The sequence below is a fragment of the Vulpes lagopus genome, chromosome 19, assembly GCF_018345385.1.
Source record: "Vulpes lagopus strain Blue_001 chromosome 19, ASM1834538v1, whole genome shotgun sequence".
Classification (NCBI taxonomy): domain Eukaryota; kingdom Metazoa; phylum Chordata; class Mammalia; order Carnivora; family Canidae; genus Vulpes; species Vulpes lagopus.
In genome coordinates this window covers 44,958,290-44,985,530 of record NC_054842.1, presented here as the reverse complement: position 1 = coordinate 44,985,530, position 27,241 = coordinate 44,958,290, and the positions used below count along the sequence as shown (strand labels likewise).

The following is a 27,241-nucleotide window of genomic DNA, read 5'->3' as shown; positions in this document are numbered from 1 at the left end:
GCCCGTACTCAGTAGGTGATCATTAATTACTTTAGTGATGACTGTGAGAAACATTTTCTCAGTGTGCATAACCTACATGGTGCAGCCCATCTGCTTAGCAGGCACAGAAGTGAGGCTCTCTGGCGTGTACCGCTTCTGAGACCCTTTTGTGCACGTTAGTCATGCGGACAATCCTACACGCTTCCTTGTTTCACTATGGGGAACTTCAAAATTTCTTGGATGATGGGTTGCCATTCAGCAGTGCTTTTGCAGATGGGGAAACAGAGACTTGGAAAAAGTAACTTGTCCAGGATCTCCACGCTGGTATGTGGTGGAGCTGAGGTTTGAACTCACGTCAACAGAATGGATTTGACTCCTAATTAGCACTTGACTCATAAAACCAAAGTTAATGTCTTCATATAACACAGAGAATTAATAAGACCTATTACCTTAACCCTGGTCCTATGCTGACAAAAAATTATTACCCAAGGCAACTTTTCTAAAACGTTGTTTTTTGTTTCATCAAGCCGTTTGTAGAAAAGATGAAAAAAATGCGGCATTTGTTCAGTCTTTTCCTTTCCCTCCCGAACACACACAATCTTTATTATATCACCTCTAAATTATGATTTTAATTTAATATACACAAGAAAACCTTACAAATATAAGCAGGCTCAAAAGACTAGTCACAAGTACCTCAAAGATATCAGCCCAGAGACACCAAGTAAAATTATTTATAATACATCAGTCATTCTATGTTTCTCATAAACCTTGAAAACCAAAACAGGTCGTAGTTTCTCATTTTTAATACGCTTTCCTCCGTTGAATTATGTAAAACTTCCAAAGATATGAACATCTCTATATACAAAGAAGTGGTGTGGCAGTAGGTGTGACCTTACACACTTTTCACTGAAAACAAATTACGAACAATTTGCTCTGAACCTATTCTTCAATTCTGGAAGGAAGGGAATCTGAAAGATAAAGAAACCTAACTTCCATGACCAAACTATTTTTCATTTGAAAAAAGCATAAAAATCTGAGTTGAGCTAAGCTGCTTGGAAAGTAGAAGGAATAACTGCTGTCCCTAAGCTTTGTTAGTTAGGAAGCAGGTAGGAATTGCCAACCCCAGGTAGAAGTCTAATGTAGTGTCGCATACGCCGTCCAGTTAGAGCAGCTCCTCAACGACATTTAAACTGGTCCATCTCCCTAGAAGACAGAAAAATTAATTATGAAATTATTCTTTTTTGTGTTTGGGTTTTTTTTTTTTTGCTTTCTTCTCTCCCCTTCCCCATCCCCATCACCCCTCTTCTTCTTGATTACTCCTGCCTCATATTGGTTACCTGTTGAACATTTTCAATACCTTTCTGACTATTTCAGAGCTTTCATCTGTCATTTACCTGTGTTTAGCTTACAGGAGTTGAGGCTTCATTTTATTTTGCATAATTTATTATTATTTGTTTAAAGATTTTTTTGTGTATTTATTTGAGAGAGAGGGAGAGAGAGCAACCACGAGCAGGGGAGAGGGAGAGGGAGAAGCAGGTTCCCCACTGAGCAAGGAGCCCGATGTAGGACTCCATCCCAGGAACCCTGAGATCATGACCTCAGCTGAAGGCAGATGCTTAAGCCACTGAGCCACCCAGGTGCCCCGTATCATTTATTATTAAAAAAAAAACTATTTGATAAGAAGCACAGAGAGCTCAAGTGGTGTATGCAAAGTCACTGACTGATAAGTAGAGGAGTCAGGATCTGAGCCCAGGGAGGCTGAACCTGGACACTGTGCTCCTTTCCTTAAAGCTGCACCAATGTTTATATCTTAGCAAAAAACAATCAGTACAATGTGCTGAGCCTTCTAATTGTTGATATGCATACATATTTATCACCCCATGTTAGACCCTCAGCAACCTTAGGAAATAGGTTTAATGACCACATTTTGCAGACAAAGAAACAGTTGCGTGCAACTGACTTTGCCAAGACTGCGCAGCTGGCACTCAACCCAGGTCTCATAGTTTGTATTTAAGGCACGTTTCCATCTATTACCTCATGTAAGGACTGTGCCAGGCTCAGGAATCTCTCAATAAATACTTTCTGCTTGAATGCAATGGATCTGCACACTCTGTAAAAGGTCTGCAAGAGGCAGACGTGGTAACTACGACTGGAGAAGTGAGGAAGCTTGCTGGGGCCACTCAGCTAGGAGGCTGTGGAACTGGGCTGCGAGCCCGAGTCCCCCCACTGGGTCCCCCCAATGGGGTGGGGATGCTGACCAGCTGTATGAGGGGCAAGCTGCCAGCAAGAAAGGAATTCTCAGCAGACCGATTGTTAAAAAATGCAGCTCTCGTGTGCACTGAAGTATCTGGTAGTGAAGTTTCCTGATTGTGTCTGCACATTACCTTCCAGTGATTCAGAAAGAGGGAGCGAGCAAATATGAACAGTTTGTGGATCTAGGTGAAAATATATAGGTGTTCCTTGTACCGTTCCTTTAATTTTATGTAGATTTGAAGTTTCCTAAATAAAAAGTTGGAGAAGGAAGAAAGAAAGGGAAAGAGGGAGGAAGAAGAAAAGAAGGAAGGAAGGAAGGAAGGAAGGAAGGAAGGAAGGAAGGAAGGAAGGAAGGAAGGAAAGAGAACTCAGGAAGTATATTCACCCTCTGATTCTCTAGTTTGCATGTGTGTATTGACGACTGTGGAGTCCTGACTTTTGACTATCAAGTGATTTATTTATTAAAATTGCTGAAATACAGTATCTGTATGGATGACACTCACTGAAGAGAGTCTACGTACTGGCGCCTATGGGTATGTTTTAAAATTTATAGATAATCCTTCTATTCAAAGGGCAGCTATATTTCTAATATATCTTGCAATGAAAATTTGCTTCCTAATCAAATATATGATTCTCTTCTGCATAAGCAGAAAAAGAAATAATGGAAGTGTTTGAAATGAGCTGATTTAGCAAGCATGAATTCATTTTGGACGAATTACAAGATTTAGATGCTCAATATTCTTAACTGCTATCATAAAAATAATTTTGATGGATTGCTGACCCGTGGTTTTCTCTTCTTCTCATTTGTGTTTAAGGACCAAAACATTTAAACACAACACAATAGAACTGAAAACTTATAGCATAAGGTGGCTTGGTTAAGTGTCCAACTCTCGGTTTTTAGCTCAGGTCATGATCTCAGGGTCATGAAATGGAGCCCCAAGCCAGGCTTCCGTGCTCGGGTGGGAGTCTGCTTGAGGTTCTCTCTCCCTCTGCACCCCTACCCCCCCCCACTCTCTCTCTAAAATAAATAAATACATCTTTGGGGGAAAAATTTATAGAACAAATAATCCAATAGTCAATAAAATTTATTTGTAATACATGCATTTTATAATTGATTTGGGGGAACTTTTTGTTTATATTTTGTATATTTTAAAATTCATGATTTTTAAACTTTTTTGAATAATATAAGCTAGAAGGAAAGAAAAAAGTTAAAGTCTTCTTACTGATCATTTAGCATTGAGTTGGATTTCCTTTAGGTCTTTTTTTTTAAATTCATAGTATTTGCTTTTTCTTATATACATTCTTATTTATTCTGTCTACTTCTTTTGTATCTTGCCTTTTTGATTTTTATCTTTTTATAAGATTTTATTTTTAAGTAATTTCTATACCCGAAGTGGGTCTTGAACCTACAACCCAGAGATCAAGCATCACATGTTCTTCCAAATGAGCCACGCAGGCACCCCTATGACTTACCTTGCTCTTTTTAAGTAACACTATCTCATAAGCATTTTCAGTATTATTACAGTTTTAAACATATTTTTTAAAGATTTTATTTACTTGTTTGAGAGAGAGAGAGAGAGAGAGAGCACAAGCAGGGGGAGTAGCAGAGGGAGAGGGAGAAGCAGGCTCAACCCCAGAACCCTGGATCATGATTTTAGCCAAAGGCAGATGATTAACTGACCAGGTTACACCCAGGTGTTCTCAGTTTTAAAAATACTTTTAAGGTAAGAAGAATAAAAATAATAACAAAGTAACTCTGAGAGGATATAGAAGAAATTAGGTAGAGACCGGGGCAGCTGGGTGGATAGCTGTCCTGGGCAGGACACAGGCTTCCCATTGAACTCTCCTGTATATTTCTCACATAGTTTTTGACCTGTCTACATATAATGCTTGCTAGAAATTCAGAGAAAAAGGATCCCTGGGTGGCTCAGCGGTTGAGCACCTGCCTTTGGCCCAGGGCATGATACTGGAGTCCTGGGATCGAGTCCTGCATTGGGGTCCCTGCGTGGGGCCTGCTTCTGTCTCTGCCTGTGTCTCTGTGTTTCTATGAGTAAATAAACAAAATGCTTTTAAAAAAATCAGAGAAAAGGATTAGAATCATTTAAAATTGGGGCATGATGTTATATTAAGTAGATTGACCACAATTCATATTTATTTGCATAGTTCTTCCTTATGGAATTCTCAAGTTCTGTTTAATTTTTTTTCCTTATACAACAGCTTGTGTTTTTAACTATTTCCATGTGTGTTTGAACAATTGCCCAATCTGGTCTGGTCACTAGTTGAAATAATCATCCTGTCTTAGCGTCGATAGGCTTATTTTTGTTTTTTTGTACTATTGATAATTTACAATCATGTTTGGAGACTAAATCCTCAGTAATTTCCTTTTATGCCCTCCTCCTCCCCCCATTTAAGAACCGTTTCTCTCTTCTGTATCAGAGATCTCGTCGAAATATAGGCTTTGCATTGGTATGTTCCATTCTTTTCCAGGGAGAAGACCATGCCCTGACATATGTTCCACATATTTCTTGGCAACTATTTATTTATTTACTTATGAATTTATTTGTTTATTTGAGAGAAAAAGAGAGCAGAGAGAGAGAGAGAGCACAGGAGTGGGGGGAGGGCAGAGGCAGGAGGAGAGGGAGAAGCAGACTCCCCACTGAGCAGGGAGCCCGACGCAGGCCTGGGTCCCAGGACCCTGGGATCATGACCTGAGCCTGAGGCAGGTGCTTAACTTACTGAGCCACCCAGGCACCCAATTCTTGGCAACTTTAACCCACTGTCTAGGTCTATTAGGGAATAGTGAGAACATTTGGGGCGGGACCATGACGTGTTATTGTGGTCAATCCGTGCATATGACAAATGCCCAATTCCTGGGGATCTTCATAGAAATAGTAACAAACAGTATTGTAAACTCCTACAAGTATTTGGAGTCCTCTGCTTCCAGGACTGTGGTCCTCTGGGTGTCAGACTGAAAAGTCTGTCAACCTCATCTCACCCTGTGCATCTCATGTACGTCAACGTGCATGGACAGCAGAACCGGGTTCTTGGCCACACGATGTCACGGTTCCCCTGAGCCCATGGAGAGGGCTCCCTGGCCTCTCCGGCCGGGTTTCTGCAGCTGCCACCCTGTCCACCCCCTGCAGTGGCGCCAGTGGCCTGCCCTAGACTCCTGCATGGTGGAAGAAGGCACCAGGACCTCAACTTACCCCACAGCAGCCGCAGCATTGACAGTCTCCACACAGGGTCCCCAGGAGGCCGTTGACCACCTGGATGACACAGAGAAGCATCTGGATCGCTCCTACGACCAGCAGGATGGAGAAGAGGGTCAGATTCCAGGGCACCACATCCTCAGGCTTGAGGCACTTGCTCCATAAGGCCTCATCATTGAGGTAATCCCTGGGGGGGGGGCATGGAGGAAGAAGGAGACATTGGTAAACTGTGTGCAGTACCCCAGGCTAGAGAGACACCACCATCATTTTTCTTTTGCCATACTTTCCATCCCAAATATAAGCTCCACAGGAAAAATATCCCATAATAACAGTTTTAAAAACGACACCTAACTTTTTTTATTAAGTCTATACTATGTACCAGCCAGACCCTGTTCTCGACACTGTACACGTACCCACTTTCTTTTTTTTCTTTCTCAGAGTGACCTTATGGTTCGTTTCTTCCATATCACAAATAAGGACATAGGGGCACAGAGAGGTTAAGCAACTTGCCCCTAGGCCACATAGCTACTAAGTGACAGAGTGATTTTTTATTTTTTACTTTTGACAGAGTGATTTTTGTGAGCTGGCCAAAAGGATAGGTAAATCCGGTATCTATCATGGGGCCAGGAAAAGGAAGGCACCCCAGGAATGGACTCTCACCAGTGTTCCTGGCCATGATCTTCCCCACTGGGAGGGACCACTTGGACTTTTAACAAACTTTCAAGTCTCGTGGCCATCTGAAGCCATGTAAAGTATAATCACGTCCCATGGCTAAAGAGAAGAGCTCAGTTGTTTAAGGCCTAATTCTAGTCCAATTGTGAATCTGTTAACAGACAAAAAGATTTAATGGCTTCCTTCAAATTCCTTTATCCCTTCCTTTAAAAAGGAAAAAATAATCTGCTGCCTTAATACATAGTTTGTTTGTAAAACTTTGAAAGAGGAGAAACCGCAGTATATTCATAAGATATATACATTAGGGGTTCACTACAATATAAAAGGCATTGAAGGAGAAATGTGAAGTATATTAAGACACAAACAAGGGTAAAGTAGGTCAATGTGGATTATTATAATTTCTTCTCACATTCTTAGAGCTGCAAATTGGTCTCTCCCTCTTCCTTTATGTATCCTCTATCGTTTTCACGGGCTCAGTGGGAAACTCCACCTGGCTACTAAAATAACATCTACCTTATTGTTTCCAGATCTTTTTGATGACTCCTGTTTCTGACAAATTCCCCAGTGCATCAGTACTCATTTTTAAAATACGTTCTGTATTAAGATTTTCAAAAGTCTTTGGAATGATGGAAGATACCCTGGAGTTTAGTGGAACAGAAGGAACAAAGGAAAGAAGGAGCATGTTGCTCTTGATTTAAAAAGAAAACATTGCATTGTCTGTAGCATTGATTCACTCTTCCATAATCGCACAGTTTCTATAGCTGCTCATTAGCCGTGTGACTTGCGTGCTTATCTGTAAAGTGGGAATGACATCAAATCGTAGGGTTGCTGTGACGGTTACATGAATTAATACTGGTTAAGTGCTTGGAGCAGTGTGTAGCATGTAGTAAGTGCTCAAGAAACACTAGCACTTTTATTATTGTGCTTGACCTGAGCAGTGTGGTCTAAAGGAAAGAGCCTGGTATTGTGGATTCAGTTGGGCCTGGCTTTGCGTGCAAGCATCCCTCTCACTAGCTGTGCATTCCTCCTACAAGTCTTAGCATCAGCTCATCATTTATAAAATGGGCTGAGAACAACCTCGCAATTGTGAAGCCTCGTGAAGGTAACACACCTTGTGTATTGGATGCAACTTCCCTTTTTTTTTTTTTTTTTTTTAAATTACTCGATTATTTTTGAAAACTCATCTCCCTGGTCTGCATTTTTCTACGCGGTCCTTGCTGCCTTTGCAGCTTTCAAACTTGGTCATAGAACGTCACAAAGGCACAATATTTTCCAGGCACATTTTATAAAAGGAAAGATTCTGAGATGAAGTCATTGGCCAGCCCGGCGACAGTCTCTGCAGAGATGGGACGACAGCGCCCCCTGGTGGCGAGGTTGGAAAAGCGCTCTCGGGGCTCTTGGAAGCCAGGGTGCCTTGGAGTTTGGGTACCTTGGAGACATCCTCTCAGTCCCACTCCTGCTGCTGCTTCACCGCTCACGAACCACCACGAATACCCATTCCAGACCCTTCTACTCTCCTCCCAGACTCAGGCCCGAGACTCTGGGATGCTGGCAATGATTGCTGTGTGCGACTCTCCAACCCCAGGGGAGGGGGGACCCTAATGTTTCACCGCCCCGGGAGCTAATCCTGCTTCCACCTTCTGTGAAGCAAGGAGAGTGGAGGCAAGTTTAAAGCCACCCAACTGGAGTTTTCAAGCATCTCGATATTGGGAAGGACATTTCCACCTGACCTGCTGCCATCCTATCCACACCTGGATGGAAAGCCATGGATCTCCTGAAACTCCCTTGCAAGCAACAAAGGCAGACGAGGCAAGGAAAGGGGGGGGCCTCAATGCTCTGCCTGGCTCACTCAGGGGCCGTGTCCTCCAGAAAAGACTCCCTGCTGCCCCCCCTCCCTGCCCTCAGCTGGCTTTGGTGGTCCTCCTGTGGCTCTCAGCACCCTCTGTTTCCTCTGGAGCAGAGCCCCCAGGACCCTGAGCTGTCATTGTCTGTCCATTTGCCTGTCTTCTTTTCACGACTGCACACACCAGCCCAGCCCAGCCTCCCAAGTCTGTCCCCCGTTCTAGCACTGGGCATGTCAGTCACTACCAGCAGCTGCGGTGTCCCGGTCCCGGCTGTGCGCTGGGCCCTGGCCTACCTGCTGCACATCCTCTTTCCCAATCCTGCAAGGAGAGGCTATCTTATTGGAACGATGCTTGGCATGGAGTAGCCTCACGGAACATTCACAGAAAAAACGGACACACACACAGATTAAGAGCTTGAGGCTAGTAAATGGAAGTGCCCGGATTTGATCTTGGGTCTGCCTGACTCCACAGCCAATATTCTTAATCATTACACAAACCTCATCTGAGCGATGATGTCCCTTTGGTAGATTTGAAATATGGTTTATTGATGAGATGTGATTTACAATATAGTTACAATTGCATGTCAGTTAAGGTTCACCCGTAGCACGGTAAAGAAAATGTTCTCTTTGAACCTTCACGGGGCTGGTTGAAAAAGAGCAATTAAAGCACAAAATCATAATAAAAGCGTAACATTTCCGAACGTTCTAATGCATAATGATGAACTCCGTTCACAGTAATGAGTTATACTCATAAAAATGAATCCTATGGTGGAAATGGTTAGCAAACAGCATGTGGCAGTAATTGTGCCAAGTGCTTTCTGTACCTCGGGTCTTTCATTCTTCCCTGGAGCTGTGAGGCAGAGCTTGCTGTCACCCCCACTGGACAGAGGAAGAGCCCAGAGGTTAATGCATCGTCAAAGATCACACCACTGGGACGTAGCAGAGGTATGACTGGACTCCGACTGGTCCCTAAAGCCCATCAGGCCAAGAGCAAAGCTTCTTAACCTCCCTGAGTGTTTCCTGCTTCGGGAAAGCTGGAAAGCCAGGGTGCAATCCCGTGTCACTCTGTCACTGTGGCTTTCAGCTCTAGGGAATGTGTTTAAGAGCAGCTGATGGGTAATCTTTGAGGCCCAAGTGCAGATGGTCTACACTGAAGCCCAGAAGGAACACTGGTCATACTTGACTTCTGTGTTTCGGTGTGAGGGAGCTCGCAGGGCTGCGGCCCGACTGGGGAGGACTGTGCTTGGCCCTGTCCCTGGTCCCCGCCGCCCTCCACTGCTAACCGTCCTTGGCCGGCCTCTGGCTCTCCCTCCTGTAGCGCCCGGTGCCCTGTGCAAGCTGCTTCCCTTTCAGCAGCTCAGGGTCAAGGTAGAGGTAGCCAATTGTTTCAGAAAGGAAGACCTTGGATGGGAGGAGGTCCCACATCAAAGGAAGCCAAGAGGGTGTATCCTGAAATGTCCTAGTTTTCTTTTTCCTTCTAGAAGGCTTTGTTAGTATGACTCTCATGGCAGAAAAAGTTAACTGTCTTTGCTCTTTTACTATGATTGCCAGCCAACATTTCCAAGGGACAGATGACACGCTACATTCTGTGGCATTGAGGAGTCCTGAATTTTGTGTCCCCAGGTGGACATCTCAGAGTCCACCTTAATGACCTTTGCCCTGTCTCCTCACACCTAATCCTGATGATTTCATCTCAGAGGGGCTCTGAAATCTGTGTCCTTTTTTTTCAAGTCCCAGTTCCACTGCCTCGCAGGTGTTCATAATCTCATCTGGATCATTACTCCGACCTCCTACTTTTATCTCTTGGTTCCTGAGCACTCGTTCATCCTCCACATCACCACCATCACGATCATCCTAGAGATCCTAAGTGCTGGTGGCATGTCCTGCTCAAGGTCCTCTACTGGTCCCTGAAGTCCCAAAGTTCTGGCCTGCCTGTCAATCACATCCCTGCGTGGTGTCCCCTTCTCTTCCTCTTGGCCACATTTAACTTGAGCTTCTGGCTCATGGTGATGGGACATTCTCTGAGCATGCTGGCCCTTCCCATGGTTGTCTCAGGACCTGCTCCCCTCTCTGCCTAAAATGTGCCTTCTCCTCCCTCTCTGGAAGGCACACCTGTGCTCATGTCTCCAAACCAGCCCGTCCGTGTCAGCTCCTCAGAGAGGTTTCCCTTACACTTCTCCATTTCATCCCTTTCTGCCTTGTGAGGGTCTGGCCCGTGTTGTCACCCTAACCGGCCCTGTGCTCACTGGGGCAGGGGCATATCTATCCTCTGCTCCATGTCTGGCCCAGGCTTCAGCACAAAGTGGGGTACCAGCCAAGTGTTTGTTTGCTTTTAAAATTTTCCTTTTACTAATTACTAGCTATGGAGCCCTGGGCAAATTAACCTTTTTGAAGTTCATTTTTCAACTCCAGGGGTAAGAATTTGTCTCAGATTTATTAGTGAGATTAAGTAAGAGAATGCATGCAAAACCACTTGGCCTCTAAACATTAAGGGAAAGGAGGAGGGGAAAGAGAAGGAGGAGAAGAGGGGAAAGGAAGGAAGGAAGAGAGAGAGAAAAGAAAGGAAGGAAAGAAAGAGAGAAGAAAGAAGAAAGAAAGAAAGAAAGAAAGAAAGAAAGAAAGAAAGAAAGAAAGAAGTAGCAGTGGCTTCCACTGCCGTTTGGTGACAAGGAAAGAGCGACAACTGTCCTGAGTCCTTTCACTGGGGCTCATACATGCCAGTGATTCATCGCTGCTCCTCACTGGTAACTGCATGTGCGTTAGGTCTGCAGCTATCACCACAACTGCTGCAATGCTCATGTTCTGGAATCCCCTGGATAAGAAGAGGCCACGGAGGCAGAGGCCCCTAAGCTATGCTAGATGGAATCTATAACCTATACAAAAAGTGGATAATGCAAATCAATATCACTTGTGTTCTAGAAAAGAGATGGTGACTTGGACTCAGAAAGATTGGATTTGGGGTGCCTGGATGGCTCAGTGGTTGAGCGTCTGCCTTCGGCTCAGGTCATGATCCCAGGGACCTGGGACTGAGTCCCACATCGGGCTCCCTGCATGGAGCCTGCTTCTCCCCCTGCCTGTGTCTCTGCCTCTCCCTCTGTGTCTCTCACGAATATATAAATTAGAAATATTAAAAAAAAAAAAAAAGATTGGCTGTGAGCTTCAGTCCTCAAGAGACAGCATTTCTCTGCGAAAGCGGCCTGTCCCTTCTGGGCCTCAGCTATCTTCCTCTAAAGGAGAGGTGATCTCACAAGCTTTTTGTAGGGATCAAAGGAAACATGTGGGCGAAAGCCCTTTGTGAACCAAAAAACACCAAACGACAGAGGTTCAATTATTGTAAGAAATTCAAGATGAGCCCCTGCAGTCCGAGGGAAGGCTTGGAGCTGGTGTGGGCGATTAGGTCATAAAGGAATGTGATTTCTTGCCTCACAAGAGAGGACACAGGATGTAGGAGACAATGGAATGCTGAGGAAAGCCTGCCAGGTGGCAAAGAGGATGCTCCACCTAGAGCCCCTCCTCCTGAGAGCCCTTCCTGTGCCAGTCGGGGCACATGTCATGCCTTGTACAGACAGAGGGCTTGCACCTTCTGTGGGATTAAATTCCAAAGTCAGAGCACGAGAAAAAAAAAAAAAAACTACAACCAGGAATAGTCAAAGTCTCTCTTAAATATCCTACAAATCACCTGGAAAGTGTAGCATCCGTGGTTTTGCAATGACCCCGACACAGCGAGATTTAATCATATTTTAGTTTGAAGCCACTATGCAGATATTGTGGTTTGAATACCTCTCTCCTCTCGGTAATTATCAGAGCCCAGCCACGAGCAGAGGAGGGGGGGGAGTGCCGAAATGTTCCTGCTTCCCTGCAAAGTTGACTGTCTTCTGTTTTTACTCGTAGACCTCTCTAATCTGCTAGCAGGTGACGAACGGGTTCGTTGTTGGGAGAAGACAGGATAACACACATGAAAGCATCCATCGTTGAGTGACGTGCATGAAAACTCGCTTCATCAGAAGGACAGAGCACTTTGGAGGGTAGGTTCCTGTCCTTCCCCCACGCTGGCATTTCCTGTACTGGCCCACAGAGCAGCTGTCACTCTCCTGACCTTGGGCATCCGTCCCATTCCATCCCAAGCAGGGAGCGGCTGTGCCGGGGAGGGCGTTAGGCCTCACGCCATTGTGCTGTCTTGGGGTGGTACTGGAGAGCCAGGGTTGTGTTTCCTTTTCTCCCTCCTTTGTTTTGGACATAGACCTGTCCTAATTAATTTTAAGGTCATCATTCAAGGACCAATAAACAGAAAAGCACGTTTAATCCTGCACTGATGCTGTTGACGGAAATAATAGGAGAAGAGGCCTTGATTGAAAGGAGACAATCTGGAGTTTCATAAACATGGCCCTGGGAGGGAGAGCGTGAGCCATCGGGGAAGAACCTCCAGAAACGGGCCTGGTGTCTGATTTCTATGCTCATGTAGGCCAACCCCATGGCAGTTGGACATTTCCAACAATCCTCTGCAAGAAAAGGGGGCTTTCCGTAATATAATCAATACCTCTGGGACTCCCTGCATGTGATGAGGATACGAGGGGCCTGTGCTCCTGTTTAACTCCAGGTCAGGGATGAGATCTTACCTGAAACCCTTGTGACCTGTATCATCACAGAGCCAGCGCCCTCCACCTCCCCATCTAAAGTCTGCTCTTGAGTTTCTTTAGACTCTACAGATTTCTTTAGGCATGGACCCTTCCTTCACATGTAGGAAGGCCCTACAACTGCGTCTCATGACCCCCTAGGCGTGTCAGTCACCGTGCCAGGCAGGGATGGACAAAATAGAAGTGGGCCCAGGCCTCCTGGAGGTCACAGGCTGGCGCAGCACTGCCTCACAGACTGTGATGGAAATGTCCTATATCTGTGAGTGTCAGTGCAGTTGCTACTAGACACATGTAGCTACCGGTACTCGAAATCTGGCTAATGTGATTGAAGAATTTTTAACTTTATTTCATTTAAATGAATTTAAGTTAGAACAGGTACATATGGCCACTGGCTCCCGCACTGGACAGTGCAGTCTATGGGCAGAGGGGGGTGTAATGTAGAAAGACTAGAACTCAAAGTCAGAAGACACGAGTTTGAGCCCGCCTGTGTCCTCAACTAGCTGTGTGGCTTTGAGCCAGCCGAACTTAGCAAGCCTGCCTTGGCAGGGAGTAACTACCTCGTGGGGTTGCTGTGGGGATTCAATTATAAATTTGTAGGGAAAAAAGTTCTTTATCAGCTTACAAAGTTCTATGAAAATATGAAATGTTATTTCAATGGGTTCTATTAATAACTCTCATGAAGAATCTACAATATCTCCAACGTCATTTTTCCATAAATTTGTGCCTTAAAAGATTGTTTAGTCATAGAGCATTTGGGGTATTAGTGAAAACCTTTGAGTCCTGTTAGTGAGTAGTCATTCTCATTTTCTATTAAAAGATTTTCCATGGAAGCCACCGCTTTCTGTTTCCTAATATTATTAGTTGCCTCATGTTGTGGCTCATAAATGTTTGGGTGTCAGTAATGACACTGCAAATCTCCTTCTCTCAGGCCAGCTGAGGCACCCTGTCTTGTTATTTTCCCTGGTGTCTGTCAAGAGAGCACTTAGAGGTGAGCTCTTGGGCAACTTCACACCACCCACGTGTCCCGCTCTTCTCCCTCGGAGGAGCAATGTGCCTGAGACTCGTCAAATGACAAGGTGACAGGACCTGGGCAGGCTGCCCTGGTGGGGACACATGGGCATTGCAGGGTGTACCTTACCCGTCATGGAAGGGGTAGCCCCACGTGCTATTGTCCATGAGACACTTCGGACCCCTGTTGATTGAGATGGCCGAGATGACAAATGAGTATCCAGCACCCAAGAATCCAATCACAGCAAATATTGTGGAGGTGAACATCTGAAAGAGAAGGAGACAGGCAGGTTCCTAAGGTGTTCTCGAAGTTACCCCCTGCACCCCTGACCAGCTGTTGTCGGGCGTGGGGACTCCAGGGAAGTTACGGGGTAAGAGCCAATCTTTTCAAGTAGGTGGGGCCTGTGGGCTCTCCCAGGATGAACTTTGGTATCTTGTGACCCCTTCTTCTCCCCCGTCCCCATAGCTTTTCGTACCTATTCACTGATGACTGAAGTGCGAGTTGTCGGTTGATCCCTCTGAGTCATGGTTTTTCACCTTGTGAAGAATAGAATCCCTTCCTAATTTCCCCTCTTCTCAGAGCTAATATGAAAGGCCAAGCTATTACTGCATCAAAGGATCTTAGAATTGGAAGTGATCTTAAAAATTTTCTGGTCTAGTCACTTCACTTAAGCTAAGCCATGGGCGGGGGGTGGGGATCCTATTTGGCCAGCAGGCTCTGCTCATGAGAAAGAACAGAGGTCCCAGAAATCTTTTCCTGGCTCCAGTTCCATGTCTCAAGGTCAGAAAGATGAAGCCCAACTTCTTTTCCATGTGGCAGTGGCCTTTAAAATAGCTGAAGATCTTTTATATTCACATAAACATATTTTATATGTTACATCTCTCCACCTTTTCTACCCTCTGAAAGTTTTCTCTTCTTGGGGTTAAACAAGCCCCTAAATTCAAGTTCTTTTAAATGTTTTCAGATGACAGGGATTAATTAGTAGAAGACATAGATGGCACTAGCACCTTTCTTTTTGTGATTATAAAAGTAAAAGAATTATAGAATGTGAAAGGCAGGAAAAATCCTAAAGCCCATCCAGGCTAACCACCTCCTACAGATGAAAACAATCAGGCCCAGAAATGCAATGTCCATTCTCTACAGGCGTTAGAGGATAGCATGGCCACGTTAATGCTTTTGGAAACAGAGGTGGGAAATGATCACCAGTATTACTTTGGTCACATGAAGGTGTAGTGCAAAGCATATGAGTTTCAAAGTCGGGAGGCCCAGGATCCAATCACAGCTTTGCAGCTTTTCTCTGTGTGATGACTCTGCATAAGGGTCGGGTGCTCAGAATCGACACTAAGGACATGATGACGCCTGCCTAAAAGGTCTGTTGTGAAAATCAGATGTGGTAACCTAAGTTAAATGTCACTTGCTTCCTCTTCTGTGTATTGCTTACAATCTTACCGCAGAATATGTTTGGGCAGGGGGTGAGGCGGGGGTGGGTTTGAGGGTGGAGAGGATCCGAGAGTGCCTGGATAATTGGAATCTGTGGGGTTCCATGTTAGCTTGTATTTGTTTCCAAGTTATGTATTTATATATTCTTGTCACAACTTTGCAAGCTCAGTCTTGAGCCTTGTTTGACTTCCTATGTCACACTGACCGTCCTCTCCTTCATCTCTTACCCTCAACACTCTGGACTGTATAAACTTCTGTCTCAGTGCAGTGCTTGGAACACAGCCATGTATAGCTTTTATGTCTATCTTCCCCAACCAGGGCATAAGCTCCTTGCAGTCATGGACAATGAGTTATTTGAAGATAGTTAGGACATTGTTCTATCCCTATTACCATCTGCCTAGTTTTTCTTCTTCCAATTTCTTCAAAGGCACTGGGTAACTACTTGTTGGATGTTTTCAAAGGCAATGGTTTCACATTACTCATTATTTAAATTTTTCCCCTCAATTTTTGTGTCTAGTTCCATTCTCACCATTAGGAACATTTGTGAATTCAATCTAGGTCAGAAAGAAATGAAAACATTGGTCAATTCATCATGTTAGAACAGGCAATATCTTTTCCAAAGAACGTCTAGTCTGGACGCCTGGGTGGCTCAGCGGTTGAGTGTTTGCCTTCAGCTCAGGGCATGATCCCGGGGTCCTGGGATCGAGTCCCACATCGGTCTCCTTGCGTGGAGCCTGCTTCTCCCTCTGACTGTGTCTCTGCCTCTCTTTCTCTCTGTCTGTCATGAATAAATAAATAATATCTTTTAAAAGAGGGGTATCTAGTTGAATAATTTTGGAGATTGCTGGGTTATATCAAGTTAAATAGGTTTTGCTCCTGTTTTACTTCTAAAAAGTCTTTGTGACATGCTAAAGTCTGTGAGCCTTCAAGAAGGGTATTCTGGAATATGCACAAAATTATTAGTTCTCATATCATCCTTGAAAAGTAAGGCAATTGCCTTGGAGTTGAGTCCTTATTTTATCTAACAGGCAATAGGGCACTTCCTCAAACACTTTATTTTGAACAACTGAGTCCTGTAGAAACAGCCCAACTAATGTTAGCCGACAGACTTGTTGAAACAAAGTTTTCTGAACCCAGATATATTAATTATTCTAGGAAGGTTGACCTCATAATTTCTAGCTCTGAATGTTATAGTTAACAAATCCTTGAAAGGGCATTCTGAATGAGCATACCTCGTGTTTACAGTTGTGGGGATCATTATATATAACTGCAAGAGATGTGTTCAAATATTGTTTTTGTCTTTTGTGAATTGATATTTGTGACTGAGTGAAATTTCCACTGACAGCATCATACATGCATACAAAAACGTTGCATCCAGACTCAATGGAAGAGAAGAGAAGATGTACTATGGAAAAGAATTATCTTCCTTAAATCCCCCTCAAGCTGGCTGTCGTTCCAAAGAATGCAGAGGTAAATGTCAGAGCCCGGGCTTCTGACCTCAGAAAATACTTATTGAGATTAAATATTTTCATCTAGAAAACTTCTGACGGCTCAAAATGTGTCTTTAGTTGTAGCAGAGACATTGATGTCAAAAAAGGACGAATATATTTAAAAATAAATGAGTAAGGGAAAAGTCTTACTTCAAAATCAGTGTATTAAAATTTTATAGAACGTGATTAAAATATGTATGTCATTCAAAGTTTGTATATTAATGTCAGTCGAAGAGGTTTTTTTTTTTTGAAACTTCTTTATGGGAAAATAAATAGTTTTATATTCAGTTTTGCTTATATTTGGGTATATATGGTGACTTGCAGAGTTTTCCAGTCTCATTGGAATATATAACTTTTCCATGAGTTCTTGCAAGAACACACCTTGAGAAATGCTGCTCTAATTCTTAGAGACAGTTTGTCTGCCTGGCTCTTGTCTCTGAGCTACCTCCATGCTCCAATCAAACTGCTGTTCGGTTAGACACAGCTGATACAACTCTACGATGGCCAGAACGTTCCAGTCCAGCAACTGAAAGCTTACACTCAGGGCAGTTTCTTCTAACGTTACCTCTTGTCCTTTCAGAGTGAGACTCTGAATGGTCTGGAAACACTTGTTAACATGAAGTCCTTTGCAATATTGGGTTGTCTCAATGAAAAAATGGATTCTATAACATCTTAAAACTGGGTTAAAAGTCTTCAAAAGTCAGAATTTCCACTATATCAGTATTTAAATATTCTTATAATTAATTTTAATAAATAAGACATCTTAAAACTGGGTTAAAAGTCTTCAAAAGTCAGAATTTCCACTATATCAGTATTTAAATATTCTTATAATTAATTTTAATAAATAAGACATCTTAAAACTGGGTTAAAAGTCTTCAAAAGTCAGAATTTCCACTATATCAGTATTTAAATATTCTTATAATTAATTTTAATAAATAAGCTCTCAAAAATCATCTGATGTAATTATCTCACTTTTTAGCTAATAAAAATATCTACCTTCAATGAGAACCTTAGATGCCTTATCTCATTTTGTCCTCTCAACAAACCGGTGAGGTGAGTATTATTATTTACAATTTCTAGACAGAAAACAGACTACTAGTAATTAAGATAATTGCTCTAAATTAAATAGTACAGAGGTAAAATTGGGATCAATCCATGGTCACTTGCTCCCAAACCCCATGCTCTGAACTTGTAGCTTTCTCAGGTCACACATCTAGAAAGTGGCTGAGCTAGATTAAGAACGGGGATCTCCTCCCTCCCAGCCCAGTGTCCTGTACCCTTTACACTCTCTCTTTCTCCCTTCCCCTCACCCCCATCCCACCCCCACATATCCAGAACACACTGCTACTAGCACAAGAAACTCTGTCATTTGCAATTTTCCCTGTGCATGGCATTGGTTCCCTCACAGAAATAAAACTATATATATATATATATATATATATATATATATATATATATATATATGGCTTTTTGTTTACTTGACATTCTGATTTTGAGTCCCAGTTATTAGTCAGGAATCATTACCCTAGGGGTGCCTGGGTAGCTCAGTTAGTTAATCGTATGCCTTCCTCTCAGGTCACCATCCAGTGGTCCCCAGAGTTGGGCTCCCTGCTCAGTGGAGAATCTGCTTCTCCTTTTCCCTCTGCCCCTCCCTGTGCTCCTTCTCTCTCTCCTTAAATAAAGTCTTAAAACTTAAAAAAGGAATCATTACACTACTAAGAATACAAGAGTATCTAAAATTGCTGTAATGAAAAAGAAGATACATTTCCAGGAAGGCAGTTTGGAAGGCTGAAGAGACCCATGTTCTCACCCTCAGCGTCACTGAGGCCCCACCTCTCTGGCCTCAGCTTCCAGTAAATAGACGAAAGAAGGCAGTTCTAGAAGGTCCTCTCAGCTAAAACAACCCAGGATTTCAACATCTGCTGACCAGTAGTAAGAGGAGAAATCTGACTCATGCTATTCCTGCTGTGTAAGCTGAATAAAGGATTTTAGATATTATTCCTGGAATATTTTCACAGGCAGATATTTAAAGATACAGAAAGTGAGTACAAATGCACACATTCTTCCTGTTAGGCAAGTCTGAGTAAACGAAAATCCAAGTTAACATAAGGTATCAATGAGATAATATTCACTTTAGGAGGAGTCCTCATCGTAAGGACCTCCAGACCAGAACAGTCCAACGGAGTTGTGTGTGTGTGTTTTTTTTCCCCAATGGAGTTTTAAGGAGAGCCATACATGTAATTTAACACTTTCCAGTAACTACCATTTAAAAAGTTAAAACAAATCAAACAAAACCCCCAAAAAACAGGAACAGTGAGATTAATTTTAATATATTTTCTTTAACTCAACATATTCAAAAATTATTATATCAATATATAATCAGTATAAAGATTACTAATGAAATGTCTTACATTTTTGTATTAATTCTTTGAAATCTGGTGTATATTCTATACTCATGATACACCTTAATTTAGGTTAGCCACATTTCACTGCTCAGTAGCCACATGTGAACTGTGGCTATACTATACTGGACAGCACAGTCTAGACTATTTGAAAAATTGATTTTTGGTAGTAAAAGTTTAAAAAAATGCATGGATATAGTCTGCATTGAATTTATGATTATGGTTACTCTCAAGGAGGAGGGAATTACAGAAGAGAGGAACACAGTGACTCAATTGAATCAATAATGTTTTATTTCTTTATAAAACTATCTGAAGGAAACACGGCAGCAGGTTACAATTCAGAAAGCTTACAGGTGGCGTGTTCTGATTGGTTTTCAGTTTTGAAATGTTAGAATAAATAAAATAAACAACCCACACTGATTTTCCATAACTTTTCCAGAACGGATGAGCCACATGAAGCAAGGTATACTTTATATCTCTTTGCTTTAAGTAATTTCACATTCAGAAGTCTTAAAAAATTATCAAATTCACTACTCAGAGATATCATCAGTCTTAAAACACTACGGAATAACTTTATCATGGTTTCATGACAAAAAGATGTTTCAGGTTAAAAGTAAAGTTATTGAGCCCCTGAAACTAATAATAGGCTATATGTTAATTAATTGAAATAAAAGGGTAAAGTTATTGAGATTAAGTTGAATATTTGAGGGTAGACACTCTAAATCGGTGTTATTTAAAGTGAAGAGGCAAAAGGCCTGGAAAATCTCTGGAAGGAGACACAAAATTGGGAACAGAGGTAACCTCTAGAGAGGAGTTGCCAGACTTTACAGCCAGAAAAGTGAGGCTTCCTTTGTCATTCCGATGGTAATGTTCCCCAGTCTAGATGAATAAACAGTGAAGAGGGCACTACTGTGTCGTGGTTAAGGGCGCAGGTTATAAGCAGATTGATCTGGGTCTGAGTCTTGGTTCCTTCCTCAAGACCTTGGCAAGTTAACCTTTCTAAGACCTCTGTTTCCTTTTCTGTAAAACAAGGCTCCAAAATAAGTACCTGCTCCGGGAGATCATAATAGCCTAATCAATAGTAAAAAGGGAATCAAAAATACGCATCTCTACAAGATCAGATAACCCCCGGGTGGGGTAGGCACCCCATTAGATAATGCTTAGTACTTCACTGATAGGCTATTCAGAAATCTCTTTTGCCGCCTTCTAAGTTTTGGATGATCTCCCCTGACATGAATAAGTACTTGATAAATGTTATTATTATATTGTAATATTTTTATTATCATGTCCTCACACACTCTTGCTTTCCACAAATACTGAGAGCATAATGCTGGGCAGAAAAACAACAGGCCGACACACTTCCTGTTCACATGGCTAAAGAAATGTGGTTATGTATGTGCTGTACATGGGGCGCCTGGGTGGCTCAGTCTGTTAAGCATCTGCCTTCAGTTTGGGTCATGATCTCGGGCTCCTGGGATCAAGCCCCACATCGGGTTCCCTGCTCAGTGGGGGGAGTCTGCTTCTCCCTCTCCCTCTGCTGCTCCCCTGCTTGTGTCTGCATGTGTGCTCTCTTTCTCTCTCAAATGAATAAGTAAAATCTTAAAAAAAAAAAAAAAGAAAGAAATTTACATGCTGTAAATACTTTCCCTGGAAAAAGAGGATAAAAATGCCTTCTAATTAGATGCCCTCGAATCTGCCATTTGTCAGCTTTAAAACCTTCCTCTCTGTCAGGTTCTGGAGGCAGAGGACGTGAGATCAGACCCCTGCTCGGCCACTGCCATGTCGCGGTCTTAGTCAGCTGTGTACCTAGGTTGGCTGCACCAGATGGTGGAGGTACTGGGGCCTGGGAAGGGAAGAAGAGGGGGTGGTTTGGGGACACAGCTTTTAGAGACTTGGGTAGTGCAACATGTTGGGCAAACATGTTCTGATGGGCATGAAGGCTCCTCCTTGACAATTATCCTGGGAGACATAGAGATTACCTGAAGCATTTTTTCCCTTAAGATGTGAACCTTCTGGATTTTCTGCCTTGGCCAGGCTTGGGAAGGGGAGAGGACTGGCGGGGTGGGTTGTGGCCATAAGAAATTTAACTTGCATGTAACTTCCGTATTTACAAAACCGGGTAGTTTAATGCCTAACTCAAAGGTTAGTGTTAGAGAATTGAGCCTCATAAAGTATGGACATCACCTGAAATCCCTCCTGACATTCGTTTGCTTCACTCATTCAATGAGCATTTATGGACGATCTCTGTGTCCTCTCTACCCAGCCACTTGGTGCTACTCTCCCCTCCGGGTACTCTACTGCTTGTACCATCTTCCCCTATCCTCATGCTGTCCTTATGAAGGGATTTTCATAGGAGAGAATTTTGAAGCATAAAAAAAAAAACCACATTTAGTGAAGAAATAGGATTCCATATTGTATTTCTCCTCTCAAGATAATCTATTATTTCAAAAGAATTATCTTTCTTAAATCCCCCTCAAGCTGGCTGTCATTCCAAAAGAAGGCAGAGGTAAATGTCAGAGCCCAGGGTTCTGACCTCAGGAGTGTCCATCTGAGGTGAACACAAGAGGTGTCCCTAGGGGGCACTGGTGAGCCGGGCACGAGAAGGTGCTGACCCTACGTAGAATAGACTGAGTGAGGAGATCCTCCTTGGCAACAGGTCAGTCAACCATCTGGCCCTGCCTGTGGGTGGGGTGGGCCTTTATCTGCCTGATAGGCTTTAAGGATGTTGAAATGCCTGATTACCCCTAATATCTCCTTTATCAATTTACCTCAGTTCTACTATTAGATAGTCCTTTGCGTCAAGGCCCAAGGTCTTCAAATGGCTCTTATTAGAGCACAGACTTAACACGAATGAGTGAATAAAATTAATTAGTTGTTCTTTGGACTCTGAGAGTTTTTTTTTTTTTTTTTTTTAAGGGATTAGGGCCCGGAGACCCTGACATGCCACAGATAAACTGCCGGGAGGCCACTGAGAGCCTCTGACAGGGGAAGAAGAGGTTGAGACCCAAAAACAAACCCAAGTCTGGGTTTTCAAAGCCCATTTTGGAAGTCACCCTTCTCTTACAGCGCTTGCGCCAGGGCTCACTTTTCTTGGGTCTCCAGTAGCTTAATTTATTTAAGAGCGTGCAGGCCCTGGGGCTGGGCTTCAGGCTTGCTCTGCTTCAGGGGAGGGCTGGCCTCCATCACCTAGTTTCACCAGGAAACTACCGGTTAGGTGAGCTCAAGATTTTTTCCAGCTCATTGTCTTGCTTTATCTTTACAACCACCATATCCTGCTTCTATCTATTGGCTATTATGCCCTGTTGTTATATACCCAGGGAAAGGGAAGGGAATGGTGAAGCTGACTTCTGAAAAGTATTCCCAAAAGACGTGTAACAAAGAAGGGAGGAGAGAGAGAGAGAGGCCAGGAAGCAAAGGAGAGCAAGGCTATGGAGACAGCAACAGGATGTAGCCCTTGGCCTAGTGTATTTTTGCCTCCTGGGACGTTGTACCCAGCTGGATTTCCTAAACAGCATTCCACAGAAGCCTGGTGTTCCTTAAACACCTGGAGGGGAATGCCATAAGCCCGTGGAAAAATAACTTGAATTAACATTGAAAATAATTCAACGTTATAGTACTGATTGAAATATCCTGCAGCTTTTTCCTTTTTTGTCTGGCAAAATATTTGTAGATAACTTTCTTAAAAACGATTATTGCTTAGTCTCCAGAGCCTCCGAACATGAAGGAAACACAGCCCTGCAGCAGGAGCAGGAGCTCAGTGGCCCTTTGGGACAGGGCAGGGACCTGAAATGAAGCACTGAGCCGTGCCCACTGCCGGCCATCATGTGTCAAAACGCAGGCACATGAGTATCAGGTCAACCTTTAATTTTTTGAAAAAGAAGTAAAACATCTAAGTACCTCCATAAAACTCTCATTTTAATACTGGGTAATCATCCCAATATTAAACATCAGCCTTCTACTCAGCACCAGAGAATGAGCTGTTAGATCTCTAAGCAATGACTTTGTTCCCTTTTCGTCCAATTCCTTAATTGCCAATTTCTTTTCAAATTCTCATCTTCAACTATTTCTCCAAAAGGAGAATAACAGGATTACATTTCAAGGGGCAAATGAGTTGTAGATGTCCTCCTTTCCTTTATAATTAATTATGTAAACATATCATATATAAAACACATGTTACGGAACTGTATCAAAGAAATTGTCGTTAATTTTTACATCTCTTTGCTTTTAAATATTATAATAATCAGTGCCAAAAAGGAATAATCAGTGGTTACTTGAGACTCACAATGGTGCTAAGAGGGTAAAAACATTCTCTTTGAATGACCTTTGCACATAAAAAAATGTAATTGTATGTCTAGTGCACTAGCTTCAGCCTTTCCTATGTGCTCAATAAATATTTTTTTTGATTGAATGACTGAGCAAATAGTAATGGGAAAGGAATGTTAGAAATGATACTATTTCAGAACAGATAGCTCTACCTTTTCCTTTAGAAATTAAGGTAAGCTTGTAAAATTCATCATTGGGGTTCACGAATCTCCCAGATGGACAGCTGAGCCTCGGGAATTAGAGCAGGAACTAGCCTTACTCATCAGCCAGCCAGTAATTCCAGGTCAACCTTCATTTTTGCCATAGCTGTATACCCAAACTCTTAATATTTTTCTTTAGGTCAACTCTTTCATTTATTTATATCACCACTATGAGTAAAGTGCTAGAATCATTGATAAAGATCATAGAGTATTCTTGAATTTTCAGTTAATGTCGCTTGCATTCCTGGGGCCTGAAACTTGCTCTCCCTTTGTCAGAAAGGGAGATTATGAGGCACTTGGGATGGTAAAGACTTAATTCCATCAACATTTGAGTTTCTTTTGATAAAATCAAAGGGATGGAAGGAGAATTGGCAAGGGAAGAACTTTCTATGTTATTCAAAGATAGAGCACACCTGTGGGCCAGCAGAGCTTGTCCCACACTTGAGAAATTCTGATCTACTTCAACTTCCCCATTTTACAGATGAGCGAACGGAGGCAGAGGACAGTACGGTGACTTGCGCAGGGGCAGAAATGAGACCTGACCCCGCTCCCCAGGCTGTAACAGCGCAACCACATCTCTCTAGCTCACCTACTAAAAGCTGCATGAGAACAGAACAAGAGACACAAGCCCTGAGGCAAAATCTGAGCATTGATGAGTGAGGCTGGCAGTGGGGGTGGATGGGGAATTGAGGGGGGCTCGAGGGGAGGAGCTGTTATCATCTGTTATGCTGCCCTGCTTCCCTCCACAGATGAGACAACGCATGGCCAGAGAAAGGAAATGACTTGTCCAAGGTCTTAAGACCTCTCCATGGCAGAGGGAGAGTTTCAGCCCCATCCCCTCCTTCCATGCCTGCCTTCTTTACATGGCACCTCTCGTTTTCTAGCTCCAACATCCCGTCCTGTTTGCATAAGCTGAGATGATACTCACACCCTAGAAGTGTGGGCCTAGGGTATTTTAAATTTTCTTATGAGTGTTACTTTGCACCAGCAAGCAATGCATATTTATCCAGGCCCCAGGAGCCTGCCAAGCGGCCCCTTGCCCGCTGCCCAGCCCAAGGAGCCGGAGCCCCCTGGAGTGACCCAGGCAGGTGGCTGCCTTCTGGAACTTACAGCAAAGCGCTTCCCACAGCTCTCGTTGCCACAGCAGCCACAGCAGTCATTGTTCCTCAGGCCCAGGAACACCAGCGCAGGGAAGATCATCTGCCGGCGAGAGAAGGGCTCAGTCGGGGTCTGACACGGGAAGGGGGAGCCCGCACCTGCCACGGCCACAGCCACCCCGTGGGACCCGGGACCCTGTGGTGTAGGGACCTGCGAGACCCTGGCCAGCGCGGCAGGTGTGGTCGCCCAGTGCGACCGGTACCTGGGTTCCACGGAGCCCACCTGCGGCTCCAGCGAGGCCAAGTTTCAAGATGTGACACCCCGAGTTTCCATGTACCCGGTGGGTTCCGAGAGTGGTAAGAAACTTGTCCTCGACTCTTATGAAGAGTGGAAACTCTACTGGACACCAGGGGCATATAGATCATTCCTGAAGGAGTGGAAGGGGGATCCACTCGCACCTGGTTCTCTTGGTGGTTTTCAATCAACTTGCCGGAAGGTGTGTGTCTACCCCCACACCCCCAGCACTATAGGGGGGATAGGATATAGAGATTAGGATAGGAAGCACATAGAAATTACATAGCCCTCGGTTTGGTTGGTGGAATTCAGCTGACCCACAAAGACTGCCCGCCCAGCCCGGGGAATTCGTTGCTAAGTTTAATGGACATGTCTGTGTCAGGGTCTAATGGAGGAGGAGAAAAAAAAATCAAGGCATTTCATCATGCAACACCTGGGCTTTTGTTAGCAATGAAATATCTTCTTGTTCCCAAAGTACTCAATTTTAAAAGGATTCTGCAAAAATCTTTGGGAGGGGGGTTCTTAAGGCTTCCCTACTCACCAAGACCCCGCTTCCTAATATTCCTCCGAAAAACCAGACCTCTTCCGAAAGGTGGTCATTATTGTCTATCACTCTTCCTCCAGGAAAAAATAACAGGATGTTGGCCAAAATGCCAAACAAGGCAAGGGGAATGAGGGTGCTCCCCAGGCACTTGGCACAGCCCCCAGTGCACATGGTGGGAGAGTCCAGTAGAGGTCGAAGATGCAAGACGCCTCACTGTCTCCTTCACAGGGTCTCTTCAGAGTTAAGCAGCCAGAGCGTCCCAGTAATCGTCCCCAGTTCAATCTGGATTTCGGAGCTGAGAACCAAATCAGCCTGTGAGCTGTGTCCTTGGAATGGCTCCTGCTTCTGAAATGTGGCTGAACCCTGATGGCGATTGACATTTATACATCCTCCCTGACCTGAAGTCCTTTTTTTTTTGCACTCCATAAATGAGATTACATTCAGAGCAGCAATTTTGCCATGGCGACCAATAACCTCTGTTAATAATCCACCAGCACAGGCAAGACGCTCCCATTGCTGCAATCGAACACAAGGCTGAAACAAACAGTCTTTAGGACTCCGGCACCTTTAATCTGACAGTGCTCCTGCCCAGATATAGAAATATTTCTCCCAGGCTCTTTCTAATCACTGGATAATTGAGTTACATCCTAAAATCAGGCCTCACAAGTACTGGATGGTCTACAGTGTGTATCTTTTGCTTTTCCACTGAAAGCCTGGAATGCAAAAAGGATTCTCCAAAAGAGTTTCTGTTATCCTCAATACAGAAATAACAATTTGCTGGTCTAGGTGGGTATCATGGTGCTCAGCCCTATGGGAATATTTGGAAAACCAAGATGATTATTAATTTTATGGCCTGACTGCTAGATGTCTGTACTTGTGCTTCGGTAAGTGCCATCCTCTTCCTTGCCTGGTGTGATGGAATTAGCAAAAACAAGTTCTCCCAATTGGCGTGTTCCGTTACATCCTCCATGCAGTAAGACTTACCTGTCTTCATAGATGGTAAGGGAAAGGGAAAGTCGATGTTGGGGAGAGCAGAGGCAAGGTACCAATAAATCAATCACCTGGAGGCCGATGGACAAAGTTGGAAGAGCTGTTAGAGAGTACTGGGGGCTGTAAGGTAGGTCTCAATTCGAAATTTTGCCAGCTGCCAGAGGCGTGATTCAGTTACTCGTTCGTTTGTGTCCTTAAGAAGCCACTTGCCATGGCCTAGACCATGCTCTACATTATGCAAGGAGCCAGTCTGGTGCTGGTAGCAGATGGATTGTGGGGTCGAACAGGAAGCTTGCTAGTTCTTCGTGGAGAGGCTAGAGGTCCAACTTAAGAATAATAGGTTGAATTTCATAGAGGGTCGAATTTTAGCTAAATAGAAAGCAAGTAACATCACGATCATGGTGAGACCTACCCTGCAGTAGAGTTGACCACCTACTCACAGGGCAGCAGGGGGCTGTCTTATCCCAAGGCCCAGGGGCCGTCGGCCAGGGACACTGTGGACAGGACTCTGAAGAAGTCAGGTCGGATCGACGCTGAGTTTCCTTCTAAAGATTCTTTGAAATGTGTATTGGTCGCTCTATAAAGATACTTTCTGAGATCTCAGGGTTGAGGTGAGAAGAAAAACAGCAAATGTTTCTCGAGCAGGCCTAATATCCTAAGCACAAAGGGGACTTTAAATGCTCCTCATCCTCTCATGAAGAAGAGATCAGGCCCCTCCTAAGGTGAAGATAGTTGGGCCCAGACAGATGAAGTACTTTTTGCAAGGTCATTCCAGCAAAATGAGGCAAGGAGCTAAGATTGTAAATCAGGAAGTTATGTTCCCAAAACCTGGGCTATGGTCTCCCTAATCGGTTTCCTTTT

At 43.8% G+C, this 27,241-nt stretch overlaps 1 protein-coding gene across 1 annotated transcript; it reads right to left on the bottom strand.

Annotated features, from left to right (window-relative positions):
* Positions 1-555: 555 nt before the first annotated feature.
* On the bottom strand, positions 556-25,744 carry TM4SF4 (transmembrane 4 L six family member 4). The gene is made up of 5 exons (XM_041734617.1): positions 25,388-25,744; positions 24,565-24,654; positions 13,729-13,865; positions 5,439-5,628; positions 556-1,182 (listed from the first exon to the last, which is right to left on the bottom strand). Exons 1-5 carry the CDS (start codon positions 25,559-25,561, stop codon positions 1,165-1,167), a joined length of 609 nt encoding a protein of 202 aa, XP_041590551.1. The 5' UTR covers positions 25,562-25,744; the 3' UTR covers positions 556-1,164.
* Positions 25,745-27,241: the final 1,497 nt, after the last annotated feature.